General features: G+C 36.0%; 1 protein-coding gene across 2 annotated transcripts in view; it reads right to left on the bottom strand.

Moving 5' to 3' along the window:
- LOC131031155 (probable membrane-associated 30 kDa protein, chloroplastic) overlaps positions 1-25588 on the bottom strand; it is a 60603-nt gene that overhangs the window by 10257 nt on the left and 24758 nt on the right. For both annotated transcript variants that reach the window (XM_057962197.2, XM_057962198.2), the window contains exons 7-8: positions 17066-17136; positions 16855-16937 (exon numbers count right to left, since the gene is read on the bottom strand). In XM_057962197.2, coding sequence (XP_057818180.1) covers positions 16855-16937; positions 17066-17136 — 154 coding nt within the window. The remainder of the gene's footprint in view (positions 1-16854; positions 16938-17065; positions 17137-25588) is intronic.

Below are 25588 nucleotides of genomic sequence, written 5' to 3'. Positions count from 1 at the left end.
TTCAGCTATCAAAACTTGAGAAAATTCTTTCGCGAGAATAGGAGCTCTTCAGAGTCTCATGCTCTAGCCTCTAAGATTAAAAACTAATAGGTCAAGTTTATTTATTTTACCTTCATGCACAATTCTAAAGAACAAGTTGTACAATGTTCATATTAGCAACCTTGTTAAAGCTTTAGATTTTTAAGCAGATTAAATCAAGGAGCTTCAACTGCAAATTTGAAGAGAGGTTTTCCCAATCCACTTTTCTGTTTTGTATTGTCAAAAAAACTGACAAATTAAAACAATAACATTTTTTGGCATCCACTATGGGGCAGATGTTGCTGAAGTTTAAAAATCTCACATTCACCACTTTCAAAACCCTTCAAGCTCTAATTTTGCAGCCTAACTTAAATTTGATCATAATCAAAATGGAGAATCGTTGCTGCCATCTTAGACTTTAAAGACCCTAATCAAAGTTTCATCATACTATTCATAGAATTGAAAAATTTGAAAGTTTTTTAAACAATTGAATATGAAATATGCTTAAGTCTAAAATACCCACAACAATTAAAAAGATCTGGACTCAAATTCACCTGAAAATTAGACATGCACTGCTATGCTCAAACAATTGATTTCAACTGAAATCTGAAACGAAACATTCATCAAACATAACACAAACCATCTAGATTCTAAAACAAATTTGTATCACCTTCTAATCAGAAAGATCCAATGAGGGTGAGGTGAGAGCATATGGTGAGAAATACTTAATTTAACCATGCAGATTTGCACACTACACCACCTAGATGAAAAATATTTGCAAATATGAAATTCAAAATTCACCAAAATGCTGGGCCTATTATATTGTGATAAAATGTATAAAAAAATGTTAAACACAATAGAAATTATAGCAATACCAAAAAAAAATTGAAAAATTACAAACTAAATCTGCAAACTAGCTATTTCTTGCTTCATATATTACAACAAATTTCACAACTCAGATCCTTTCAGCCCAAATACAATCTCTAAATGAAATTGCCTCACGAAACCAGAGGGGTTTTGTCCTCCGATTTCCAAATCCAAGGGGTTTCATTCTTAAATAGATAGACAAACACGGGGCTCAAGCTATTTTGATAGAGATTCGATATGATAGACAAAGATGCCCAAAAATGAAGAAACTGCCTTCAATTAATAAATATTTGATCATCAAACATAACACAAACCATCTAGATTCTAAAACAAATTTGTATCACCTTCTAATCAGAAAGATCCAATGAGGGTGAGGTGAGAGCATATGGTGAGAAATACTTAATTTAACCATGCAGATTTGCACACTACACCACCTAGATGAAAAATATTTGCAAATATGAAATTCAAAATTCACCAAAATGCTGGGCCTATTATATTGTGATAAAATGTATAGAAAAATGTTAAACACAATAGAAATTATAGCAATACCAAAAAAAAATTGAAAAATTACAAACTAAATCTGCAAACTAGCTATTTCTTGCTTCATATATTACCACAAATTTCACAACTCAGATCCTTTCAGCCCAAATACAATCTCTAAATGAAATTGCCTCACGAAACCAGAGGGGTTTTGTCCTCCGATTTCCAAATCCAAGGGGTTTCATTCTTAAATAATAAATAGATAGACAAACACGGGGCTCAAGCTATTTTGATAGAGATTCGATATGATAGACAAAGATGCCCAAAAATGAAGAAACTGCCTTCAATTAATAAATATTTGGGAGCCTAACTTGGGTGCATAAATTCCAACACCTCTCTAGCTAAAAATAATGGGAGTTTGAACAAGGCCCATGAAGAAAATAAAATATTTATTTTAGGCACCCTAACTTGGCGATGTCCTTTCTCCTAGCCTAGAAATACAAGATTTTTCAAATAAACTATGCCCTATAAATACTCCAAAACCTCTAAAAAAACAGATCATGAAAATATAGAAAATATCAAAAAAAAAAATTAATTGAAACTATTCCTTATCACTTTCCCTAAGCCCACGAGAAATTTGGAATGGGCTTTTATTCCACCAAATTAAATCATTAGAAAGGGTACATTACATAGACAAAAAAAACAAAGGTTGGCCTTGTAGCAGGAAGACACATCTTACCTCGTGCATGGAACTAACCAGTCCTAGCTTTAAAAGTTTACATAAGAAGGAAAGTAGATTCGGCTGACACTACCTTCCCAGCTTATCAACAAACATCATCAAGCAGAAGAGATCTTACACTTCCATCTTAGTTGATAAATTATACACCAAATCATGGTGGAAGACAAGGCTTCTTGATCTGATCTTTTAGAGACTTCCAAGCACATCCAAGTCAAGCTCTATCTTCACCAATGGTTTAAGTACTAAAGAATATTTTTCAGGAAATTCAGATCCAAAAAATCCAGATAAAACATAAGGAACAAGCAATGGTTGATGTTCACAATAAAGAAAATCTGCCTGCATTTTCATTGCCATGGGTGTTATGAAACTTCTCCGCTAAAGTGAAAATAAAGTTATGAAAGCATTAAAAAAGAGAGAAAAATAAGGGATAAATGATCCTTTGGTTAAAATGGACATTAATGAAGAATATTAATGAATACTCTTTAAGAAGAGGAATAATTATATTTATCTACTCGTTCCGGTGACTTCACGGGCACCAAAGGAGCCCCAAGAAGCATCAAACATTTCAGATGAGATCCATGGAGCAATTTTCTGAGCTCCACTGATGGCCCCTACTATTCTATGGCATCATCAACCATCATCAACAACATTTCCTTCCTCCGGGTTCATCGGGGATTCATGTCAAAGAAGTGGGAATTGTATTCTGTAAGAAGAGGAATTATTATATTTGTTAAATAATAAATAAAAGCAACCTTTGTGAGGTCTGAAAACCACCCCTTACTTATATAGAGCATTTATGTGAGACTTGGAAAGAGGCATGAAGAACATTCAAGAAAGAACAAGTGGTTTGGTGAACTATGGGCATTGAAGAAGGGGCACATGGGAATGCCCAAATTGGGGTACAGAGTACACCTAGGATTATCTAGGCTAGGGCTTTGTGCGAGTAGGCACACACTATGTTTTTATACAGGTCCTATAAAAAGTGCCATAAAGGGCCAATACCATTGAAATCTTCCTAGCATGAGAGATACCTTTCCAAGTGTTGTGATGTAAATAAGTACTAAATTATTCAAGGATATTTATAATAATAAATGAAATAGAGTTGATTCAATTAAATTCTTAGAAGATGTTATTTATTCATTATTTTCATATTTATATTGTTGGATGCCAATTTATATATTAATGGTGTATTTAATGTACTTAAGTCTTAAGCTAGTTAACATTGATTAATAAGCATTTTTTTGCATTTGTATCTAAATTATAAATATTTATAATAGTTAAACGTGAATAACAACACCAATAAATTCATTGCCATATAAAATTAACTCTGATATAGTAATCTATCCAATTTTATACTTGGAGAAAAGTAGTCTTGCAATGTGGAGCCATCATTAATCCTTTGGCCTTCTAGTTCGCCATGATTTTCCATTGGGCTCAAGAACAATTTTTTTTACCATTGAGCAAAAGAACTAATATTTTTATATTTTACAGTGAGTGTTGTTGGCAATATTGTCAGTGATGTCAAAGGAATTCATATTGTCGTCATTGAAGAAGCTTTCAGATTCTGATCACTGTCATAAGACACCCTATTGCTGAAGCAAATCATGATCATGGCCGACTTCATCAGCAAAACATCAGCAAGAAATGAAGGAATCATTTTTGGTGCCCGAAACTTGAGTTTTAATTGCATTTAATAGATAAATTTATGTTTATCTATGTAGACCCACCCAAGTTCTTCTTTGCTAGCCAACCCTAGGTAATTTAAATGTCAATTAAATTAATCTTATTTATTGGGCCAACCTCCTTGAAATGAACGCCCATATTGGGCAAGTAAAATTAAATAAATAAAAATCTTGGTATGGCCGAACTCTTTGGAGAGTTGCATCTCTTGGGCGAAGAGGTGCTACTGCAAGGTATATATAGATGATGTTTTGAGGATTAAAAAGAAAGCAATTAATGAATATCTTTCCTATTCATAGCAGATTTGAGAGCAGATGTAAAAGAGTTTTATGAGAAGATCCAAAGGGAATTTATGAGAAGATCCTTGAAGCATATTAGAGCAGATCTTTGGAGCATATTTAAGAGCAGAATTACATCAGACTTTATAAGCAGACATATCAGAAGTTTGTAAGCAAATTCAAGGATATTTAATAGCAGAGCTTTTGAGGGAACTTTATAGCAGAATAGAGAAATTATAGAGGCAAATCATGCTAGCATAGAGAGGCAATATATATCAATCTATTGAGGCGATTCATATCAGCATTTGAGCAGAGATATAAGGCAATCTTGGAGTAGTCATTATTGCAGATTTATAGCAGATTTGGAGAAAAGATTAGGGCAGAATTTGGATCATAAATTGCATCATTTTGGAGCAGACTTTATTGCAGATCTTGAGCAGAGATATAAGGCAGATTCGGAGCAGAGATATAAGGTGAACGTGAGCAGAGTTATAAGGTAGATTTGGAGCAAAGATTAAGGTAGAATTGGAGCAGAAATAAGTGACGTTTAAGAGCAGATATTGGAGAGGTTGGTGCCTTTCAATGTAGAAGAGAATGGTGTCTCTTGCTGAGTTGGTGCTCAGTTGTGGGGGTTAGTGCCTCTGGAAGGTTGGTGCCTACAAATTGTGGGGATTGGTGTCTCCACTAGGTTGGTGCCTACGAATTGAGGGGATTAGTGTCTCATGTGGGTTGGTGGCTACGAAGTTTGAAAATGAGTTTTATATAGCAATATTTTGCTGTGGTTTTCTCCTGCAAGGTTTTCCACATAAATCGTGTGTTCGTCTTGTGTTCCTTATTGCTAGATCTTGCATGTGTGTTATTGTTGTGGATGATTAAGTTTTGAAACATAACTATTGTGGTTGATTAAGTTTTGAAAAAGTAAAAGATTGTTGTTATACTGATTCACCCTCCCTCCCTGCCTTCCCTTCAATATAATCGAGTGCTCTTCACACACGGCATCTCTATGTGCATATCTTGACATTTACTACTACTTGCAGCATATTGGGGATTCCTCATGAAAATGTTGCAATCAGAAATTTTGTCGAAAGTATGGTTGGAGTAGCCACAAATTGATTCCATCACTTCACTCCGTGTTGCATCACTAATCAGAGGACCATGCTCGTTAAATTTCTCTTGTGTTTCAAATTTTAATTTTGCTCAACTCTCAATGAACCTATGAGGGAGTTTGTAGCACAATCCAACTAACTTGTTGGAAGGTCCGGTAATCTTTTAAAACCTTCTCCATCAGATTCTCCTAAGTTGTTGCTTCATCAGCACTCTTTCTTCAAAAATTGCTTTTTTTCTCAAAACTGATAAAGTAGATAAGATAGAAGAGGCACAAACATAAGCAATTAAGTTCAAAGACAACATGATCACTACAGGACAAATAAAAAAAGATACAATCAGGCACATGGTTCAAAGTCTCACTAAGCCTTTGCTATAGAAAATGGTGACTGATATCACCGACAGTTTCAACTCAGCAATTTTAGGGGCAGCATCAAAGAGATAATACATATTTTTAGCTCTTTCCATGAGACAAGCAATCATGATGCTTGGAATTGTCTAGAGATGTATTACATGATGCAACTCTTGTTATCTCCGATATCAAATTATCAAAGGTTTTCAAGTAATTTTCAACGTCTTTGAGATGAGCCTGTTGATGTGTTTTTTATGCACATGTGAACACAAAATAAAATACCCAAGAGTATCTTATCCTCTCTTGAACAAAATCTCTCAAATGTTGAAGATTAGCTTAAGGATCACTTGAGAAGACTCCAAGGTTCATGAATGTAGGGTCACTACGTGTGGATAAGCTCTGTTGGTTGATGTAATTATGCTGGAATCACAAGGGGACTCACATTTGAATGCCTGAATGCTTGATTTGCTAGAACTTAGATCATTTGATGTTACAATATGGTGATGAATATGGTGATGATTTTGATCCTAGACTAACTAGAAATTAAAAAAAATGGCAAAAGATGAGGGGTTGAGAGAGTTTATTCTAATCCTAAGAATGCAGGAAGATGGGTGAATGATTAGATGGAATCCTACTAAACAAGATCTCACCATCAGCTTGAACAATTTGGCACAAGCTCAGTGCAATCTTCTAAGGATGTTTCAAAGATGTTTGAATCAATACCATCAAACATTGATCACCATTCAAGTTAATGCATAAGCAATGAGTGTAGAACGATTCGAAGTTAAGCTCATATCATTCCAGCTGACCACACAAGGCGCAGTTACAAGCAGCATGAGGCTAGTGGTATGGATTAGGCGGATTCTACATGAATACATTCAACAAACCCTTGCATTCAATCTAATTAACATGAAAATAAATAGGGAAGTAGAACCATGAGGCTTGTTGAAATAACAAATTTCACCACAACTTCAATGAAAAGATTATTTCATTTACAAGTCATATCAACAATTCTTCCTTCTAATCTACTTCTATTCTATCCTTCTAAGATTGTATATTTGCTAATTATTCACTATTCTAGCTATTAACCTTTTCAAAATGAGGAGCTTGAGCTTTATATTGAGATCTCATTTACAATGAACGGCTAGGATCGAATTTCCATCAATGGCCAAGATTTTACAATGAAACCCTAATTAGGGTTTGTTACAACAAACTCTTCTTAGCCAATGAAAAATTTACATTCAATGAGTGTGGACCAATAGATATCAGGGGTAGGTACATCGGAATTTGTGCATCCATGTATGACCTAGGTGTATTGCATCTAGACATGTTGATGTGGACCTTTCTGACTGGAGGAATAGTGACTGGGACACCATCTGGGATGCCACTTCAACTTGCACTTGTAGACTTGATTTGATTCATCATCATGAAGGAATGTTGAGAGATATCTCTTGATACTCAATATTATCCGGCTTGTTTAAAGTGATGACGATGATGAGAAGGAAACTTTGATTAACTCTTCTGAAACTATCTGCTTCTTTAATCATGCTCGATGTAGGTCTTGTGATGACTTTGGTTGATCCTCCTTCGTTTTTGACATACTTGATGAATTATGCAACTGGTTGAATGTAGCTCTTCATTGTACTGACTTCAATTCTTGTATTCCCGAAGGAAATTCAAGATTGTAAAACATCCTTCCATCATGTAGATTATTCTTCTTTTATGCTCTAGTGCCTTGAGGTAGTTGGATGATTTCTCCTTTGCACTCCTGTGATTTCTCCATGTCAATGTGATAGAATGAGAACCTTGAAGATATCTCGTTCTATTGCTGGCAATTATTGAACATCTGAAGTCTTTCAACCTAGTAGCATTTTGAGTCTTCTTCATGCAATTGAGATGGTGAGAGTCTTTAAACACTTTGAGATCTCCTCTTCCTTGATGTTCTTGTGTTTGTTGATGAAGCTTCTTGAAGAGGTCCTCCTTGTATCTTGCTCCATCTCCTGCAAAACAAACAAGCAAGTATCAAATACACTTGATATATAGTTTTAATAAGAGCATATAAAGAGAATTCGCCCTCATGAAGCAACACTTGAAGTTGTTTTTCACTCGTGGAGAGGAGCTCTTGAAGTTTACTCCACCCTTGATGTTCATTAAGTTGCTCGTCTTTTGAACTTGCTCTCCTCCATTTTCTTGAGCTTCACCCATACCCTTGGATTCTTGAACTTCGTTGATGTATCTCATTTCCTGAAGTTGCCTATGTGCATTGATTTTTGAAGTCGCTCAGATTCCTAAGATTATGAAGTTGCTAATGTAGATTAAATCATGACATTCGCTCATGTGGGTGAGTTCATGAAGTTAGCTCATATACACCATTTTGTGAAGTTCATTCATCCTCAAAATGTAAAACTCGCTCATATACCATGAGTTATGAAGTTGAAATTCTCTCATGTGGGCTTATTCATGAAATTTGCCCCAATTTCTCAACTCATGAAGTAGGAAATTCGCTCCAAATGTTTTTAAGTCATGAAGTCACTTATCTTGAGTGTTTGAACATGAAGTAAGTGCTCTCAAATTTCCTTCATTCCTCTAGTTCCATTTCGTTCATGAAGGCCTGAAGATAAGGTTCGTTCCAAATCTTTGACTCGTGAAGTTCGCTCCTAATCATCAACTCATGAAGTCGCTCTTGATCTCTAACTCATGAAGTCGCTCTGATTTTGAAACTCATGAAGTACACTCATGCTTCTCAATACACTTGAATTCGCTCTTCTACCTTTGATCATGAATTTCGCTCCATTTCCCTAGCTCATGAAGTGCATTTTGTATAAAGTCTGCTCCATTTCATTGATTCATGAAGTTCATTTTGTAAAGTTCACTCCAAAAGTTCGCTCCAAAAGGCTAAGTCAGAAGTTCACTTGTGAATACTTGAACATGAAGTAAGTGGTCCCAAATTTCCTTCATTTCTTTATCTTCCATTTCGCTCATGAAGCTTTCAAGGTGAAATTCGCTCCAATTTTCTCATTCATGAAATTCGCTCCAAATGTTGAACTCGTGAAGTAGGAAATTCGCTCCAAATCTTGAACTCATGAAGTCGCTCCAAATGTTGAGTTCGTGAAGTAAGTGTTCTCAAATTCCCTTCGTTCCATTTCGTTCATGAAGGCTTGAAGGTAAAGTTCGCTCCAAATTCCTAACTCATGAAGTCGCTCCATTTCTTCAAGTCATGAAGTCGCTCCACTTAACATGTTCATAAAATTCGCTCATCCCTTCCTATCTGTGAAGTGCTGAAGTGCGCTCATATCCTCCAATTTGTGAAATACGCTCTTCTGTGCCAATTTGTGAAGCGCTCATGTGGGTGAGTAGTGAAGTGCGCTCATATCATCCAATTTGTGAAGTGCTCTCTTCTGTTTCAGTTTGTGAAGTGCGCTCTCATAGGCCCGAACATGAAGTAAACTTCTTATTTGCCCTTCAAACACTTAGTCAGATTTTTTATTACATTAGGCAAAATTTTAAAATTCGTTTGCATTTCAGGGATGCTAGGTGGTCTTTGAAGTCTCTTTGCATTCTCTGACTTGAGCGGCCATTTGATGTTGCTTTGTAGTTGATGATATAAGCAACTTTAATGCCCTACTTTGCAACTTGACACTTTGATCAGCTAATTCGAATGTCTTTGCATCACCCCATTTGATCAGCTAACTCAGGCAGCTTGGCAAACATGATAGGCCAGATTAGGGGACCTTTGCAAACCAAAACATGATCGGTGAAATTGAAAACCTTCAAAGCTTTGTCAACTAGCTGACCTGGTATGTTACACTTTCAAAGGCACAAAATCATTTCTAATGAAGCCACCTTGATTGGACTTGGATAACCACTGAAATGATTCAAGTCTCAGATCTGAACTTTATATTGCCACCTTGGAGGTCAAATTTGCTGAAGAGTGACAAATTCACTGCCCTTTCAATCACTGTTGAAGTATCAAAACTCAATATCGTGGTCCTTCAAGCTCAGCCGAGTTCAAAACAAAATCTCCTTGATCATATATCGGTGAGTGAATCAGATTGCCTTTGGGGTGATCTCTAATGATTATAATGCCAAAGTGAATTCATTGAAGTAAAAGATCAAGATTGCTGCCTCAAAACGATCAGAATTTGATCAATATCACAGTTGCTGCTGTATGCACTAGCTGGGCGATCCTCAGTGAATGTCTTCAAAAAAAATGATTTCACCAGCTTTGAAGCGAATCTTCTCTTGTGAACCTGGAGATTTGGATTAAATTTACAGTAAAATGTGCTTTATATTCTCCATCCTAAAGTTTTTGTGGAGCCCAAATATGCCACGGGTGTGAAAAGGGAGTGGAAAGGTGTAATAGAAAAGAGGATATTGTGGCAAAGAAGATGGGGTAATGTGGTAAAGAAGTGCCACGGAGGGGATAAGGTGGAAGGGATGAAGGGGTAGAGTGAGGTGGAGGCTCTCCCTTTTATTTAAAACTCATTAAAAAAACCTTTTCTTTCATTTCAAAATTTTGGTGGGGCCCATGCAATGCAAAACAAAAACAGATTTACATTCTCAGCCAGTGGTTGGTGGGTCCCAGCAAAGACTCCTTAGGAAAAAAAACTTATTTAATTCTCCATCTTGGAGTGCCCAGCATGTAATGTGATACGGTGGAGAGAAATAAGAGGGGGGAGTGGTAGGAAATGTTAAGGGTAGCTGCTACGTGGAGAAAGAGGGGGAATGGGATGTTGGAGGAAAGGGGGACATAAGGGATATAAATGATGGAAGTAGGAGATACGAGGGGTTAGGAGGTATAAGGGGTAGTGGATGGAATTAGGGGAGGTTGGGGAGTAAAATGTAATGGGAGGTATAAGGGGGTAATGAAAGGGTAGAGGGGGTGTAGGTTATAATGGGATGGGGTTTAGGCGAGGTTATAGGTGAAAGGTAGTGAGGTGAATGAGATGGAAGGGGTAATGGAGGCAAAGGTAAAGGTAGTGGAAGGGGTAGAGGATATGGTAAATGGAAGTGAAGCGTGATAGGGGAGGTGGAAATAGAAGGAAATGGAATGGTGAAATAGTGAGGAATGGAAATGGGAGTGATCGGGTTTGGGCGCCCACTGACAGAATTAGGAGAAGTGGAAGGGATTATGCCTTGACTGGGCAAAGGGAGTGTTGAACTTTACTTCATCTCAAAGAGAGAGACTTGATCAGCTCCTGAGCAACTACAAACAAAAGGTTAATAGCAAAGACTCGACAACAACTAACAACTAAACTAAGACGACTAACCTAGAAAGCGAAAAAGTGGGGGTCCCCATTTGCAATGGGGCGATGTATGAATACCTCACAACAGAGCCCAATGGCAATTCTATAGAATATATTCAAGATTGACCAATTTGTGCTAGAAAAGTAAATTGGTTCAAAAATTCTATATGTGGAATCAAGCAGCTATGAAAGAAAGAATTTCAAGAGAAAATGCAAGAGGAACATCCATGGGAGAAGTGACCAATTGTAATTTGTTTTCAAAAGAGGGCATATCATTGTTTGCTGATAAGGATAAAGTCTCCCAAGCATGCATAAAACATAATGAAGATCTAGGTATTTTCAATGAGGAGTTGTGCTAGAGAGGATGATGATGAATCTATTTGGCTTTTTGTTCCTTTGAAGGGTTGCTTGAAACATCTACACTAGATGTAATCAAAAAGAAGACAAAGATATTTTTCTCTTAAGAGGATTCAGCTTTGAATGCAACATTTTCCGTAGGCACTAAGGATAAAGAATTTCGGAAGATATCTAATGAAGAAACAAAAAATATCATGCTAGAAATTGATGTTTTTCTTCAACATCTAACTCCACTGTTAGAAGATCCAAATGTTTATTTATCTCAAGAGGTTGCTACTATAAGTTTAGTGGATTCAAAAATCTGTATTGATCATAAGCTTCAAGTCTAGGTGGTTGACATTATTAATGATGTTAATGAAAAATCATAGTAGATGAAGAACAATATCCAAAACATAGTTCAATTTTAAAGACACGTGCAAGATTGAAAGCCCATGAGAAAGATTTTGTACCAGATCTTGATAGTTTTCTACAAGTCCTTGAGAGCAAGCTTTTAGTGGAGGGCACAATAAACATTTTGAGTTTTAATTCATCCTTGTCTTCAATAGATTTCATATGTCGGTGAAGAAGTGGATCTTTTTCTTCAAGATATCAAAGAAGAAGAAGAAGAAAGGACGATCAAATAAAATGATATGCCATCAAAGAAAGATGTTCATACTTCATACCGAGACAACAATAATAGGATTGATAACCAAGAACCTAACTGTTTTCTCCCTCTTAAAGAAATTCATTGAAGTCAATTTTGTTGAAGACTTGGACCTTGATGGTCTCTCACATTCAGACCTAGATGGGTTGTCAAATCAAGATTCAATCAACGAAGATGTTCAAGAAGTGTTCCCACCACTAGGTGCTCCACTAATATCAATAGTGGATTTAAAAACAAACCAACAAGAAAAAATTTCTTTCAACAGCTTTAACTTTTGTTGAAGTATATAGAAGGGATAGGTGACAAGGATCAAATCAGATATGTGTAGATCATTTTCCCATTGATGTGATATAGTTGCTAGATTTGGTCAAATAACTTGAACAAGAGGAACAATATTTTCACAAGCTTGAGAGATTTTTTAGAATGGAAGAAAATCATCCAAAACCAAAGCACATCAATCAATGTGTGTTGAAACTTTTACAACATGACCATTCCTATCTATCTGAATTTGGGATCTTCATGAGCAATTTGCCAAGGTTTTCAAAATATGAGTTGTTGCAGTTAGAACCCCAGCTTATATGGAAGGTATATTATTTTTCCCAACCCCTTAATGATTTCACTTAGTCACATGTTTTGTTCTTGTCCATAGGTAGGAAGATTGGTTATGTTATCATTTCCATATATCCATGATGTCATTAAGTTTTCCTTTCAAATGATGTGTTTGTTATGTGTTTCACTTTCAGTTCTTTATTTTATTTTTCTGTTGTAGTATAAAATTGGTTCAACTGTATCACCCAATGGATAATGGTACTGATCTTTTTACTCACTAGAGATTTTGTAGTTCTCCTATGACCCAAGTTTGTCTCACAGTCCTTGAATTCGCTGCCCTAAAATATATATTTAATCATATATGCACAAGGGCTTTACTTAGTGAACCTAGGTTATAGCACATGTGTTCATGGCATACTAAAGAATCCCCCTATTTTCAAAAAATATTGCCCTAAACTCCTTTTTTGTCACCTCCTCCCTATACACAACCCGAACTAAACGCCCCCCTATTTTCACCAAATATTGTATTTTTTCATAGCCGGAATGAAAAACCCCCCTATTTTCACGGATAGGCAATATATTGCACCCTCATTTTTGGGATATTAAACCCCCCAATATGAATGCACGTGATATAATATTGCCTAGCCAGTGAAGGCCTCGTGCATATATGTAGCCAAATGTCAAGGCCTTCTTGTCACATCAATATCAACTATGTTATCTTTCCCGTCGAAATGGTTAATTCCTTAAGTATGGGTCTATCTTGGTCTACTAACGATGTATGCAAGTTGTTTGTCACAAAGATAATCAAGCTATGAATCCTAAAGGAGGCTCTAGCATCAACAAAGGAAAAAGATAATATTTTTGCTTTTTTTTGCCTTCTTGTATTAAGGAGATCACCAAAAAAATTACAGTTTATATCTAGAAAGCAATTTTTTTTGTTTTTCGTACTTTTTCAACAAAAAACAATACATGGCAATGCAAAAGGTAAATAATACAAAAGGTAGTAAAGTGATGGAAATCATCTATAAGTCAAAGAATTTATGTAGTGTTTGAGAATGGAAAAATTGAGTCATTTTAGTGAAAGATTAATAGGTTTTTGAAATCATTTGAAAACTGATCAAAGAACACTCTAGACACCTATGCCTTGTTCATTTTGGAATCACATTTTAAAATCTCCAGTTTTGGCATCCAAGTTATCAATTTCCAATTTTTGTGTCCACTAAGAGAAACTCCTGATGAGTGCCAACTTTTGTTTTTGGTGTTCAAGGCATGGAATTCCCGATTAGGTATCCATCAAGGAAAATTCACAATGAGTGCCAAAATCAAAGTAACTCCAAATTGGTGTCCACATAAGCAAATCCTCGATGAGAAACAGATTAAAATATTTAATAATGCTAAAATTGAATTGAAAAACAATTGGGTGCCCATCTTTTTTGAGACACTAATTAGCATGTTTTTCTAGCCAAAACGAAGATTTCTACAAAGGAGAAGTGGCGCCCAAGTTTATATGCACTGAAGTGAAAATTGGAAGGAAAATAAAGTGAAGAAAAGGTAAAAAAGTGATGAATCTTATCCCTTTATTCAAAATGATGCCAAAGATGAAGCATATCAATAAAAAAAAAAAAAATCAGAGGAAATGAGGATTAGTTAAAGCAAATTAAAGACAAAAACAGAAGATCAAATCCTTCAATTTAGATGGATGCCCAAGATGAGAAGCAAAAATGGAAAAAAGTAATATTTTACATTATTTTCAAAGAATAGAGATAGAATTGCTTTTAAACCAGTTATTTTATTTTATTTTATTTTTACTGAAATTTCAAGAAGTTGCAACTAAATGCTATAAATGTGTCATTTACACATAAATTGTAATGAGAGTTGATGCCAAATTTATACTGTAAATATTGTCAGTCAAGTTTTAAGTCAAATTAAATTGTTTAAAAAAAAATTGTGTAAAGAATGTGAAGTTAAAAGCTTGTTTATGCTGTAAGATTTTCATCCGAGTATAATCCCAAGTGTTATAATCATTAAAGTAAGAATCCAATTAATAAAAGGATATATGCTAATTCTGTGTGGCATTGCTACTCAGATCTATGAAGTGACTTTGAATATTTTATTATTATTATTAGTTGTCTTCATCGGTTCTTCTTCTAGGTGTTGTTATTTCTATGTGTTATGCTTTCTTCAAGATCTAATTAATCATTGAGATAACTCCAAAGATCTCTATTTAATCTTCCGATAGAATTTTGTTTATGTTTTAGCTATCATAAACTGAGAAATTCATTGGTGAAAGGAGTTCTTCAAAGTCTTGTGCCCTAGCCTTTGAGATGATGAACGAATAGGTCAAATTTACTTACTGATTTTATCTTTGGGCAAAATCATAATGAAGAAATTATACAGTATGCATATTATCAGACATGCTTTTGTTTTAGATTTTTAAATAGATTAAATCAAAGAGCTTCCCTTGCAAATTTCAAGAGGCTTTCCTCATCCACTATTATGTTTTGTGTTGTCAAAAAAGTGACAAAATAAAACACCTACAAGTCAGATATCCTTCTTAAATCCCTTCATTATTTTTGAGCCTTCACATTCATATCATCATGTAATCCTTCTCCTTCATGGAGCATTAACTAAAAAAGTCAATGCATCAAGTTCTCTTTCTGCAAGCATCGAGTTCTCCTTCTAAGCACATGGACACAAATATGGATGACAATAGTTTGATTCTATACTCCTAACATATACTCTTAAACTTCAATAAAAGTACTTTCAATACTGTTTACATTTCTTTAGTTTAACAAGTGATACTACTGCCATGAATATCCTCTGGATATTTTATAACATGTCATGTTTTTTGATTAATAAAGCAGCAAAACAAAGGTGCTAACCCTATACAAAGACAAGCCAAATAGGCTACAAACAACTGGTCAAGAACAGACCACTGACAGCAAAGGCCGAAAAGCCCATTTACAACACACTAGCAAGCAGCTAGTAACCCACATCAAGGGTGGGTAGAAATTTTAACCAACAACTCAGGGAAGAGTTTGGGAAGAAGAGGAAGAACGATCTTTCCTCCATCTACAAACAACAGTCCACACAACACAATCATTTGGAACACCAACACAAGGGAGAGCAAGAGGAATCCCCTTAGTGGGACTGCCAGCACTAGAAGTAGAATGCTGACTAAGCGACAAATCCACCATTGAAGGCTGGAGCAGAATAGGAGTAACAGGTGGAGAAGGGTCCATAGGTCCAGACGGGAGCACACCAATAGCACGAGGTGAAGGAGGAACCATGGGCCCTAAGGAGGCCGTACCAGTAGTAGGAGGCACAACATCAGCTTGTGAGGAATCATCAACATCCTGTGAAGAGTCATCAGAGGAAGAATTAGAAGCCAGGACAATCAGGTGATCATCATGAGCGTCCTTCCACCAAGTGCCAGTGCCTTCACGGTGTGAGAGAGAACAGTCCGTAGCCAAGTGGCTAGTAGAGAAGCAACAACGACAATGAGGCCCTCATAATCCAGCAACTAAGTCCATGGCCTATCCCCAACCATAAGAACCGCATCCCCAAGAAGAGGTATGGAGATGTCAATATCGATCAGAATGCGTGAGAATGTGGAAAGACCCACGGAGGAAGTGGTATGATCAACCTTCGAGAAGTGTATAGAGTTGCCAATGGCCTCAAAACAAAAATTCTCCCAAATATGAAGGGAAAGATTGGGAAGATGAACCCACACTGGACGCACACTAATTGGTTCAGTAAGAGGGTTGAAGGAGGTTGTCCATGGTTTGGAAGAGAGAGAATGAACATAACATGCCATGTTGCACACTATTACAAAACATGTTTTTTCAATGTCGTGGCAACATTCATCAGTTTGTTATTTCTAATACGCTTTGTGTCTATATTTATCCCACTGAGATGCTTTAGGCACTAGATAACTAGTTGAACCTTTTATATTATTAATCCTTTCAATCCTGTTGGCTTCTTTTAGTCACACAATAATATAAATCTGATTTTGATTTCAAAATAATAGTTCACCTGATGTAAGCAGCCATTATGCTTTGATGGAAGAAAGAGACAAGTGTTCACCATACATTAAGGTCAACATATGCCAAAGAAGTCCAACAATCTTGTAGCTATAAACATAATGGATAAATATTTTAAAAGTGAAAAGAGAGGTTTATAAGATAGATGAAGAATCGATCTAGAAAAAAAGAGGCTCAGCTAATAAATATCAAACATTTGAATATGCTATTAAAATTCCTCGCATGTAATATATTAGTCTTCTAATGAATTGTCTAAACTGATTCTGTTTTTTTTTATTTACTTTAATTGTACATATTCCTTCTCTTGTTGAGTGTAAACAGTGGATCATGGGTTGAACTAGATAACAATATTAGCACAACAAATAATGACCACAATAAAGAAGAGCTCAAATGAGAACAATAGAATTGCAAGCATTTGAGAATGTAAAATCTATTAGACAAATTTCCCATTATAAAACCACTATTAAAATTGGTTTTAAAGTATACGTAGGAACATACCCTTTTCCTCCATCTTTTCAAAAACAGCAAGAGCACTACTTGTATTGACAGTGCCCAACATCTCATTTACTTTCTGTGCAGTCCTGAATCAAACAGAATGCAAAATCTCAAATTGAGCCTAGTAACAAAATCCTTTAACAGAATATCATTTTACATCAAACAAAGTACTCAACTCTAAATGTTAAATTCAAAAAGGTAAGTGTCTACAAACTTTGCAGACTGTGCTCGTGCTTTCAACGTATCTTTCTTCGACTTGGCCTCTTGTATTTTGCTCTCCAATAGCTAGCAGCATAGAGAAGATCATTATTTTGTGCAACTTCAGGGAAAAAGAATGAAGATACATATGGCACCATAGCACATATAGCTGAGTACTTTCTAGTAAAGTAAATCAAAAATGTATGAGCCAAGCATATTACTTTTCAAAAATAAATAAAAAGTCATATTTTAAAATAACTTGATATTTTGAACTTTAAAAACACAAAAACGAAGTTCTATCTTAAAACCTAAGTCACAAGGTTCGAGTTTGGCACCAATAAAATTTGGATGAAATTCGGCGAGGGGGAAAATTCGAGAAGAAAAATCGTTATTAAATTCATCTTATATAAATTCGATTTTTTTAAAAATAATTTTTAATATATATATATTAAATTAAAATTATTAAAAAATAAAATAATATTATATTAAAATTAAATAAATTGTAATAAATTTATACTATTAATAAGTTTCAATTTTTAATGCAATAATTATATTTGTTTATTTTAAAACAAAACAATTTAAATTTTCTAAATTTTATATATTACTAATTTAAAATCTAAATTAAATATTTTAGTTTATTGAATGTTAATATTAAGAATTTTTTTGTCCAAGGGGTTGAGCTTAACTGGTTAAAACACTGGGTTCTCACTGTGGAGACCCAAGTTCAATTCCCAATAGGGACATCTAAAGTGGAATTCTAAGCTGTGACTCTTGGCCTTCCATAAAAATGGGGAAGGTCTAGGGTCAATCTAATCAAACATAATAATAAGAATAATAATTCAAAATATTGCGGCTTCGGCCTATTACCTACCCAAAAAAAAATATTAAGAATTTTTTTTAAAATAATAGTAAATGTTGAATTGTCAATAAAATAATAGTTATGAACTCTATAATAAAAAATGCATATATTAAATTTTCTGAAAAACCCCACTGTGGAATAGCATCGACATTGTACCTTCGATCGATGAGAAAGGAGAGGACTTCTTTTCACACATACAAAACCATAAACATTTGAGAGATTGAACACGATAATGAGACTAAATTAAAAAAACGTTAAGAGAAAAAACTAAATAAAAAACCCTAAACACTTGCAGGCTTGGAATGGCTGTTGGCTGAGTCGCGCAAGTTTGCAAACATTGACAAGAGTCGTGTTGACGACAATAAGTTTAGAGCCCGCAACCTATGATGTGCTCAGTTGACTGCAACCTCTTCAACTTCAGAGATTTCTCGTGTGTTTCAACTTTCAATCGACGACGGGCACTACTAGTTAAAATATCTTATCAAAAACTCTAATAAAAATGCTCACCATTCTTAACACGAATTTTAGGCGAATTTTTACGATTTTCATGTAGAAATTTTAGGTTCGCCGAATTTCGAACTTTATGGCCGAAATTCGACGAACCCTGTGACTTAGCTTAAAACAATCAATCTGCTAGTTGTATTTTCTAGCCAAGCTTAAATTTTATTAAAAGCTTATTGTTGTGTAAGAAGTAAATAGAGGATCAATCTGAAACTCATATTGAAATCCAAATAAAAAATACCAAGAACAAGTAATTGTCAACAAATCCCATTAGCCTAAGCTGGTGAATTTTACTCTGTTATTCTTCCGTCCCTTCTCTACATAATTTGGTATTATGACCAAGGAATATGATTTCACAAGTATATATATATTTATGAAAAAACTAGAGCGGCTAAAGAAATATTCCTCAATATCTATCATTCCCCAAAATATGAAAACAAAAAGTCAAAATGAACAGACTATTCTATGTGTCATTCTGCTTTAGTAACAATTACCAGACATGCCATATTCAGCTTTTGAAGTGAACTAAAAGATATTTAACAAAGTAGACATGCCTTATTCTTCATCTCCAAACACAGCTTCAGTCAGATCTAAAATAAAAAATCTATCCAAAAGGGCACAGATCTTTGGATTAAAAGAATTCAAGGAAGACCAGTGAGGCTGCAAAACCTTAAAACATTATAGGCAACTTATTCACTGGGAAGAAAAATAGACTATCATCATGTTCAATCTCTCTATCTTCCAAATCATGCAGGATATTGATTTAGTTAATAAAACAGATTGCTGTTTTGCAAATTAGCTTAATTGCAATGTATGATTGTTTGCAGTTATCGATCATCCTGCATCAAAAAATTACTATCCAACATTTCAGGCCTTACTACTGGGCCCATCATCAAGGTATAGTTTAAGGCCAATGCTTGATCCAAAGAAAAAGAGTCTCCTGGAAATCACTAAAATCTTCTTCAAGTTCAACTATATTTTCGCTGGATGTGTAAATTAAACACTTCCAAGTTTTTTGAGCTTCCAACCATCATTCCTACTAGTAGTTCTAGATTGATTCTGAATCTCTACAGCTTCCTTAATTTTTCTGTCTTTACACTGACTCTTGATAGCCAAAATATTTGTATCTCTTATGTGCATTGAGAAATTATGTACTTTTCATGTTCAGCTGATGTTGATTTTTTCACCCTACGATGTTGGATATCCAAAGTAGGCTCCTTGGTTCTTATTTGAAAGGATCAACCAGTCTCACCAATGTAGAGAATGCCACATGTGCAAGTGAACTCATAGGCCCCTTTTCAGAGTTTTGGGTCATGATCTTTGGCATTTCTAAGGCTGTTTGTGAGGGTTTTATGAAGTCTGAAGCAACTCCTTCAATAGCATCTTGATTATAATGTAAGAAAGCCTTCTTCTCTACCATATCAGTGTCAGTCCAGAGAACTTCTCTACCTAAACTAGCTCTTTTTGGGGACTTGATAATTTGCTGGCCATGATGTGAGATTCTGGGTGCTCTAATAAACAGAGCGTTCATCACTATGAATAACATTCTTTCAAGCTGTTCAACATTATCTCCTGGTTTTGACGAGCATTAAAAATTTGTGATTGTCCACTTGTTTCCCTTGATCATCTCCATTTCATTGGTAAATTTCGCCACCCAAAGCAATTCCCTGAGGCAAACTTCAAATCACTCCAAGATATAACCGTTGGGAAGGTAGGTATCTAATGCTATTTCGCCAACCTGCAATTCAAAGGCTTGGTTGGCACACAAATCAGCATCTTTATTTCCTTCTCTAAGCACATGAGACACTGTAAAGCTATGGAAAGAATTGAGATGATTTTTAATGCACTGAATATCTCTATCAATTTTCCAATTTTGAGCTTCACCCCCTGATAATAGCCTGCGTTATAATTTGAGAATCTCCTTCCAGATGAAGTCTCTCCACACCTATCCTTTTGGCCAATGTAAATCTCCCCTAAATCTCTCGAGTGAGGTGGAGAGAGTGAAGAAAATGAATGATCGGCCATGATTGACCATGCCAACAACGCACTCTATACCACTCGCGCGCGAAATCAAAACAATGTCATATCCATCGAGCACTGCCATTTTGAAAGGCTGATCGCATTAATGGCCCCCCAGCCAAGGCCGATTATATTGGGAGGGGTGTTTTGCTTGCAACACAAGCTAATGTTTAATGAGCGAAGCCGCTGTGAGAGAAGGAAACATTTCATCAGAAGATACCTGCTAATATTCATTTCGACCCAGAGCTCCTAGTTTACAGTTGAAATGGAACCAAACTTCTCCTTGCAAGCTGCGAGACCAATGGTGGCGTTTTGGGGACAGATTTCAGATGAAAGGCTGGCGAACATGTTTTGCTTTGAGGAGAAAGACTTCCTCGCCCGAGTTAAGATTGTCCTTGGGGAGGAATATCTGTGGGCTCAGTTCAAATACCGCACCAATGCCGACATTGCATCCATGTTTGCGGCTTGGTGCTTCGAGCTCAAAGACAAGGAGAAGGTAGAATGGATTCTGTGTGGTTGCATCCATGAGGAGTGGTGTGGAGGCCTTGACAATGTCTTGAAGATGACGCGGGATGGAGCGGGCTTTGTTTGCCCAAATGGATCTTGGCTCCATGTCAGTGAATTTGGCCAAAAGGATAGGTGTGGAGAGACTTCATCTGGAAGGAGATTCTCAAATTATAACGCAGGCCATTATCAGGGGGTGAAGCTCAAAATTGGAAAATTGATAGAGATATTCAGTGCATTAAAAATCATCTCAATTCTTTCCATAGCTTTATAGTGTCTCATGTGCTTAGAGAAGGAAATAAAGATGCTGATTTGTGTGCCAACCAAGCCTTTGAATTGCAGTTTGGCGAAATAACATTAAATACCTACCTTCCCAACGGTTATATCTTGGAGTGATTTGAAGTTTGCCTCGAGGAATTGCTTTGGGTGGCGAAATTTACCAATGAAATGGAGATGATCAAGGGAAACAAGTGGACAATCACTAACTTTTAATGCTCATCAAAACCAATACAGCAACAGGCTACAATGGGCGTGCGAAGGAATGTAAATATCCCCTAAATCTCTCGAGTGAGGTGGAGAAAATGAATGATCGGCCACGATTGACCATCCCAACAATGCACTCTATACCACTCGTGCGCGAAATCAAAACAATGTCATATCCATCGAGCACTGCCATTTTGAAAGGTTGATTGCATTAATGGCCCCCCAGCCAAGGCCAATGATATTGGGAGGGGTGTTTTGCTTGCAACACAAGCTAATGTTTAATGAGCGAAGCCGCTGTGAGAGAAGGAAACATTTCACCAGAAGATACCTGCTAATATTCATTTCGACCCAGAGCTCCTAGTTTACGGTTGAAATGGAACCAAACTTCTCCTTGCAAGCTGCAAGACCAATGGTGGTGTTTTGGGGACAGATTTCAGATGAAAGGCTGGCGAACATGTTTTGCTTTGAGGAGAAAGACTTCCTCACCCAAGTTAAGATTGTCCTTGGGGAGGAATATCTGTGGGCTCAATTCAAATACTGCACCAATGCCGACATTGCATCCATGTTTGCAGCTTGGTGCTTCGAGCTCAAAGACAAGGAGAAGGTAGAATGGATTGCGTGTGGTTGCATCCGTGAGGAGTGGTGTGAAGGCCTTGACAATGTCTTGAAGATGGAGTGGGCTTTGTTTGCCCGAATGGATCTTGGCTCCATGTCAGTGAATTTTGTCCCCACCCCCCCCCCCCCCGCACGCCCATATCTTTTATGGAGCGCAAATTGCAATAAGGAGGTCCGTCATGCCTCTACGCAAATAGGAATACATGGGGTCAAAGAGTATCTACTGACGTGGGAGAGGCAAGAGCTTAGGTGGAAACTGGAGAAATGGGGTCCGAATGAGATGAAATCTTCACACCCAGGCAGGGCTTCACTATCCAAACGAAAACGTGGTCGTCCGCGGGGCTCGAAGAAGATGAAGACGCGACAAACTCTGTGGATCGTATTTCCGCCTGAAGACAACGACGACATTGATGACCCTAAGGAACCGATGGAGGGTGGCGGGGATGCAAGTGGGAAAGGCAAGGAAAAAGTAGATGCAGATTAGGCTGACCTGTTTCTATTTTGTTTTTCATCATTTGATCAGTCTTTTGTATTTGTAATCATACAGTATTGTAGACATATCAGTAGCATACAGTGGGTGGGGGATAATTGACATTTTGATTTGTCTGTTAGAGGGGGAGGACCTTGATACAGTTTTCTGTGATAAACTTCGTATGGATGTTACGAACATTGCTTTTTGATGTGTCGGAGATGTAATTTTTGATACTATTAATAAAAGTACCATTAATCGATCAAAAAAATATATATCTTACCAAAGTACATAACTGTGTTACTATCGTCAACATCTAGAATATAGTCAACATTTAGAATTTGATAACAAAATAAATTTCTGACTTTTTTACTTTGAATGGTTCTATTTATTTCTTTTATTTGAGATAGACATATATTAATCTGTAATCTACAGTCTTCCCCGAATATATATCCATGGGGTTTTCACAAGGTTTTGAGGATGGGGAGAACACCTCCCCTCCCAGTCCCTTTTCTTGCATAATTTTTTTGTGGGGGAGGATGTTTCCTATAACATCCAGTTTTGGGAGAGACTTTGTGGGGATGGCCTGCTGTCGCTAACATCCATGTGATGTCCAAGGACTTCATGACATCCCCTGCAGCCACCAATTCAAAGTCTGCAAAAAATAATCTTTCAACCTCATATTTTTAAGCTTTTTTCCCTTGCTTAACATTTTCCTGCTAGAAATGTATGCTTGGATGCTGGTGCAATCTATCAAATCTTGGAGCCACAAAGGGCTGTAATAAATGGAATGGTTGAACACCTAATAACTAAAATATGCAGCAGGCCAACAATGGACCTAGTCTGGGTGGACAGTGGCAAGTGGTTCAAGGTCCATGGAACAAGGTTTGGTTATAAATCTGATGCAAAAGTTTACTTTAATGATAAATTTATTAATTGTTTTATTGCGTACAGTCATAAACCTGATATATCATAGAAAGTGAGAAGACCATTTTGCCGATACTTGGATTGCCACCAAAATGCAATTTGTCAGGCTAAGAAGTGACTTGGATATTTTTAGCAGCAATCCCAACTCTATGTGCAGGTTACTTGGAAAGATTGTTGATGGCAAAAAGCAGTGTATCAACATCAGACTTTGCCAATCTATCTTATTCAGATGAATGACTAGCAAACAACAAGAGAGAAGAATCCTAAACATTTTCAATAACAAAATTACAATCTGTAAGACTATAATGGAGTCCGGATGATCTGATTGACATTTTTTTGGCTCTCAGTTCATTAAACAATGCTTGAAATTTACAGCACCACTATAGGTAGCCATTAATTTTCTAGTAGTTGACATATAATGGGTGTGTGCAAGAAGTTGAGCCCACTTTTTGGCCAAAAAGTGGAAGTGTTTTTCTTGATTTTCAGAATTTGTCGCATTTGACCTAAAATTGTGAAACACTTAAAGATTGAATCTTGAAAAAAGTCACTAATACGGAATGTAGTATTCAGAGTCTAGTTTCCAAGTATGTAATTTATTTTAATACCCAAATGATACAAATTTATTTTCAATAGGCATGTCTAAAAACCATTGTTTAAAAGTCACTTTTTCTGGACCATACCATGCATGTGTACAACAAGCATATTTTGACCTAAACAAAAGCATTTTTCTAAATCCTCTTGGGAAAAGATCTGTAAGACACTGAAGATTGTTGACGGTATTTATTTTTTTAAAACTCATTTATTTTTATTCATTTTTTATTGGTCGTAATTGCTGTTTTGAAAACCCCTTGTTTATGGCAAGCGTAAGTGGACCTAAACTTATCCTTTTTTGGATTTTTTTTCAAATTAGAAAGAATTGTTTGTAGATTGTTGACATATAATTTGTTTTTCAAAAGAATTATAAAATTATAAAATTATAAAAAAAATTTAAAAAGACCTATTATTTCAAGTTTATGGACCAGTTTCATCAAAAATTATTTGAAAAATAAAAAAACATATCCAATTGTAAAAAAAATTACATATTTGAAATCTACAGTCTCATCTATAATGGGTTTTAATTTCATTAAAAAATTATGCAAAAAGTGTCTTCAGACATATGTCCAAAGTCACTCTTTTCTAGTGATACTAACATGATCTTCAAGTTGTAGGTCCACACCTAAGGGTTGGCTCCCCAAGCCTTTTCCGAGCCAAAATCCACAATAAAAAGAAAGCCTCCTATTCACATTTTAAAAAATGGGATCCCATTATGTTTTTAGAAATGGGATCCCATTTTGAAATGAGATCTCATTCCTTAGAAACGGGCTCCCGTATTATTTTTAACCATTTTTTAAAAAAAAATTACTGAAAACAAATTTTTAATTATGGGATTTCATTTTGTAAATAGCAAGATCCCATTTTATAAAATAATAGGATCCCGTTTTGTAAATTAGGCTCCGGACCCCGAAGCATAATGGGATCCCATTTTTGTCAGCATATTTTTGTGTTTTTGCTTAAGTCCAAAACTTCCACAAAAAGTGTACTCGACTTCATGCTTTTACCCTAACCTGCTCTTACAACATCCAACAGGTATATTTAGGAACTTGTTTTGTAACTAAGCCCAAGATACAATAGAACCTAGGGCTAGGTTCAACTACCAACTATATATGAACTCCCCCAAAGAATAGACCTTCATGCTCAATGTGAGCCCAATTATATAATTTCTCAAAGTTCTTAATGTGGTCTTCAATAGTTTTAGACTCCCCATAAATGAACTTAGGGTAGACTCTCCATAAATGAACTTAGGGCAAAACTTCTCAAGATTCATTAGTAATTAATGCGAAGATTCAGGATATTAAGAGGAGAGCTATTAGCCACTCCAAAAAAAGCTATCCCAAGTGGCAAGGGAGCAGCAGCTACTAGGACACCAAATGTAATAGGATTTGTTGTCTGATTTGTCAAACCAAGGTTTTGTGGTTGAACCTTTATTTCCACAGATTTTCCTTTCTCACTCTTTCTTTAGCTATGTTGACATAACCCAACAAATTGATGACCTAGTTCATTTTGGAACAAGGAACAAGTCAACCTTCTATATGGTTCACTAGGAGATTGCCTATGGAGTCCAA

This window comes from Cryptomeria japonica, chromosome 7, assembly GCF_030272615.1.
Source record: "Cryptomeria japonica chromosome 7, Sugi_1.0, whole genome shotgun sequence".
Lineage (NCBI taxonomy): Eukaryota > Viridiplantae > Streptophyta > Pinopsida > Cupressales > Cupressaceae > Cryptomeria > Cryptomeria japonica.
Note: the sequence above shows the minus strand (reverse complement) of the source record. Positions and strands in the feature narration are given on the sequence as shown.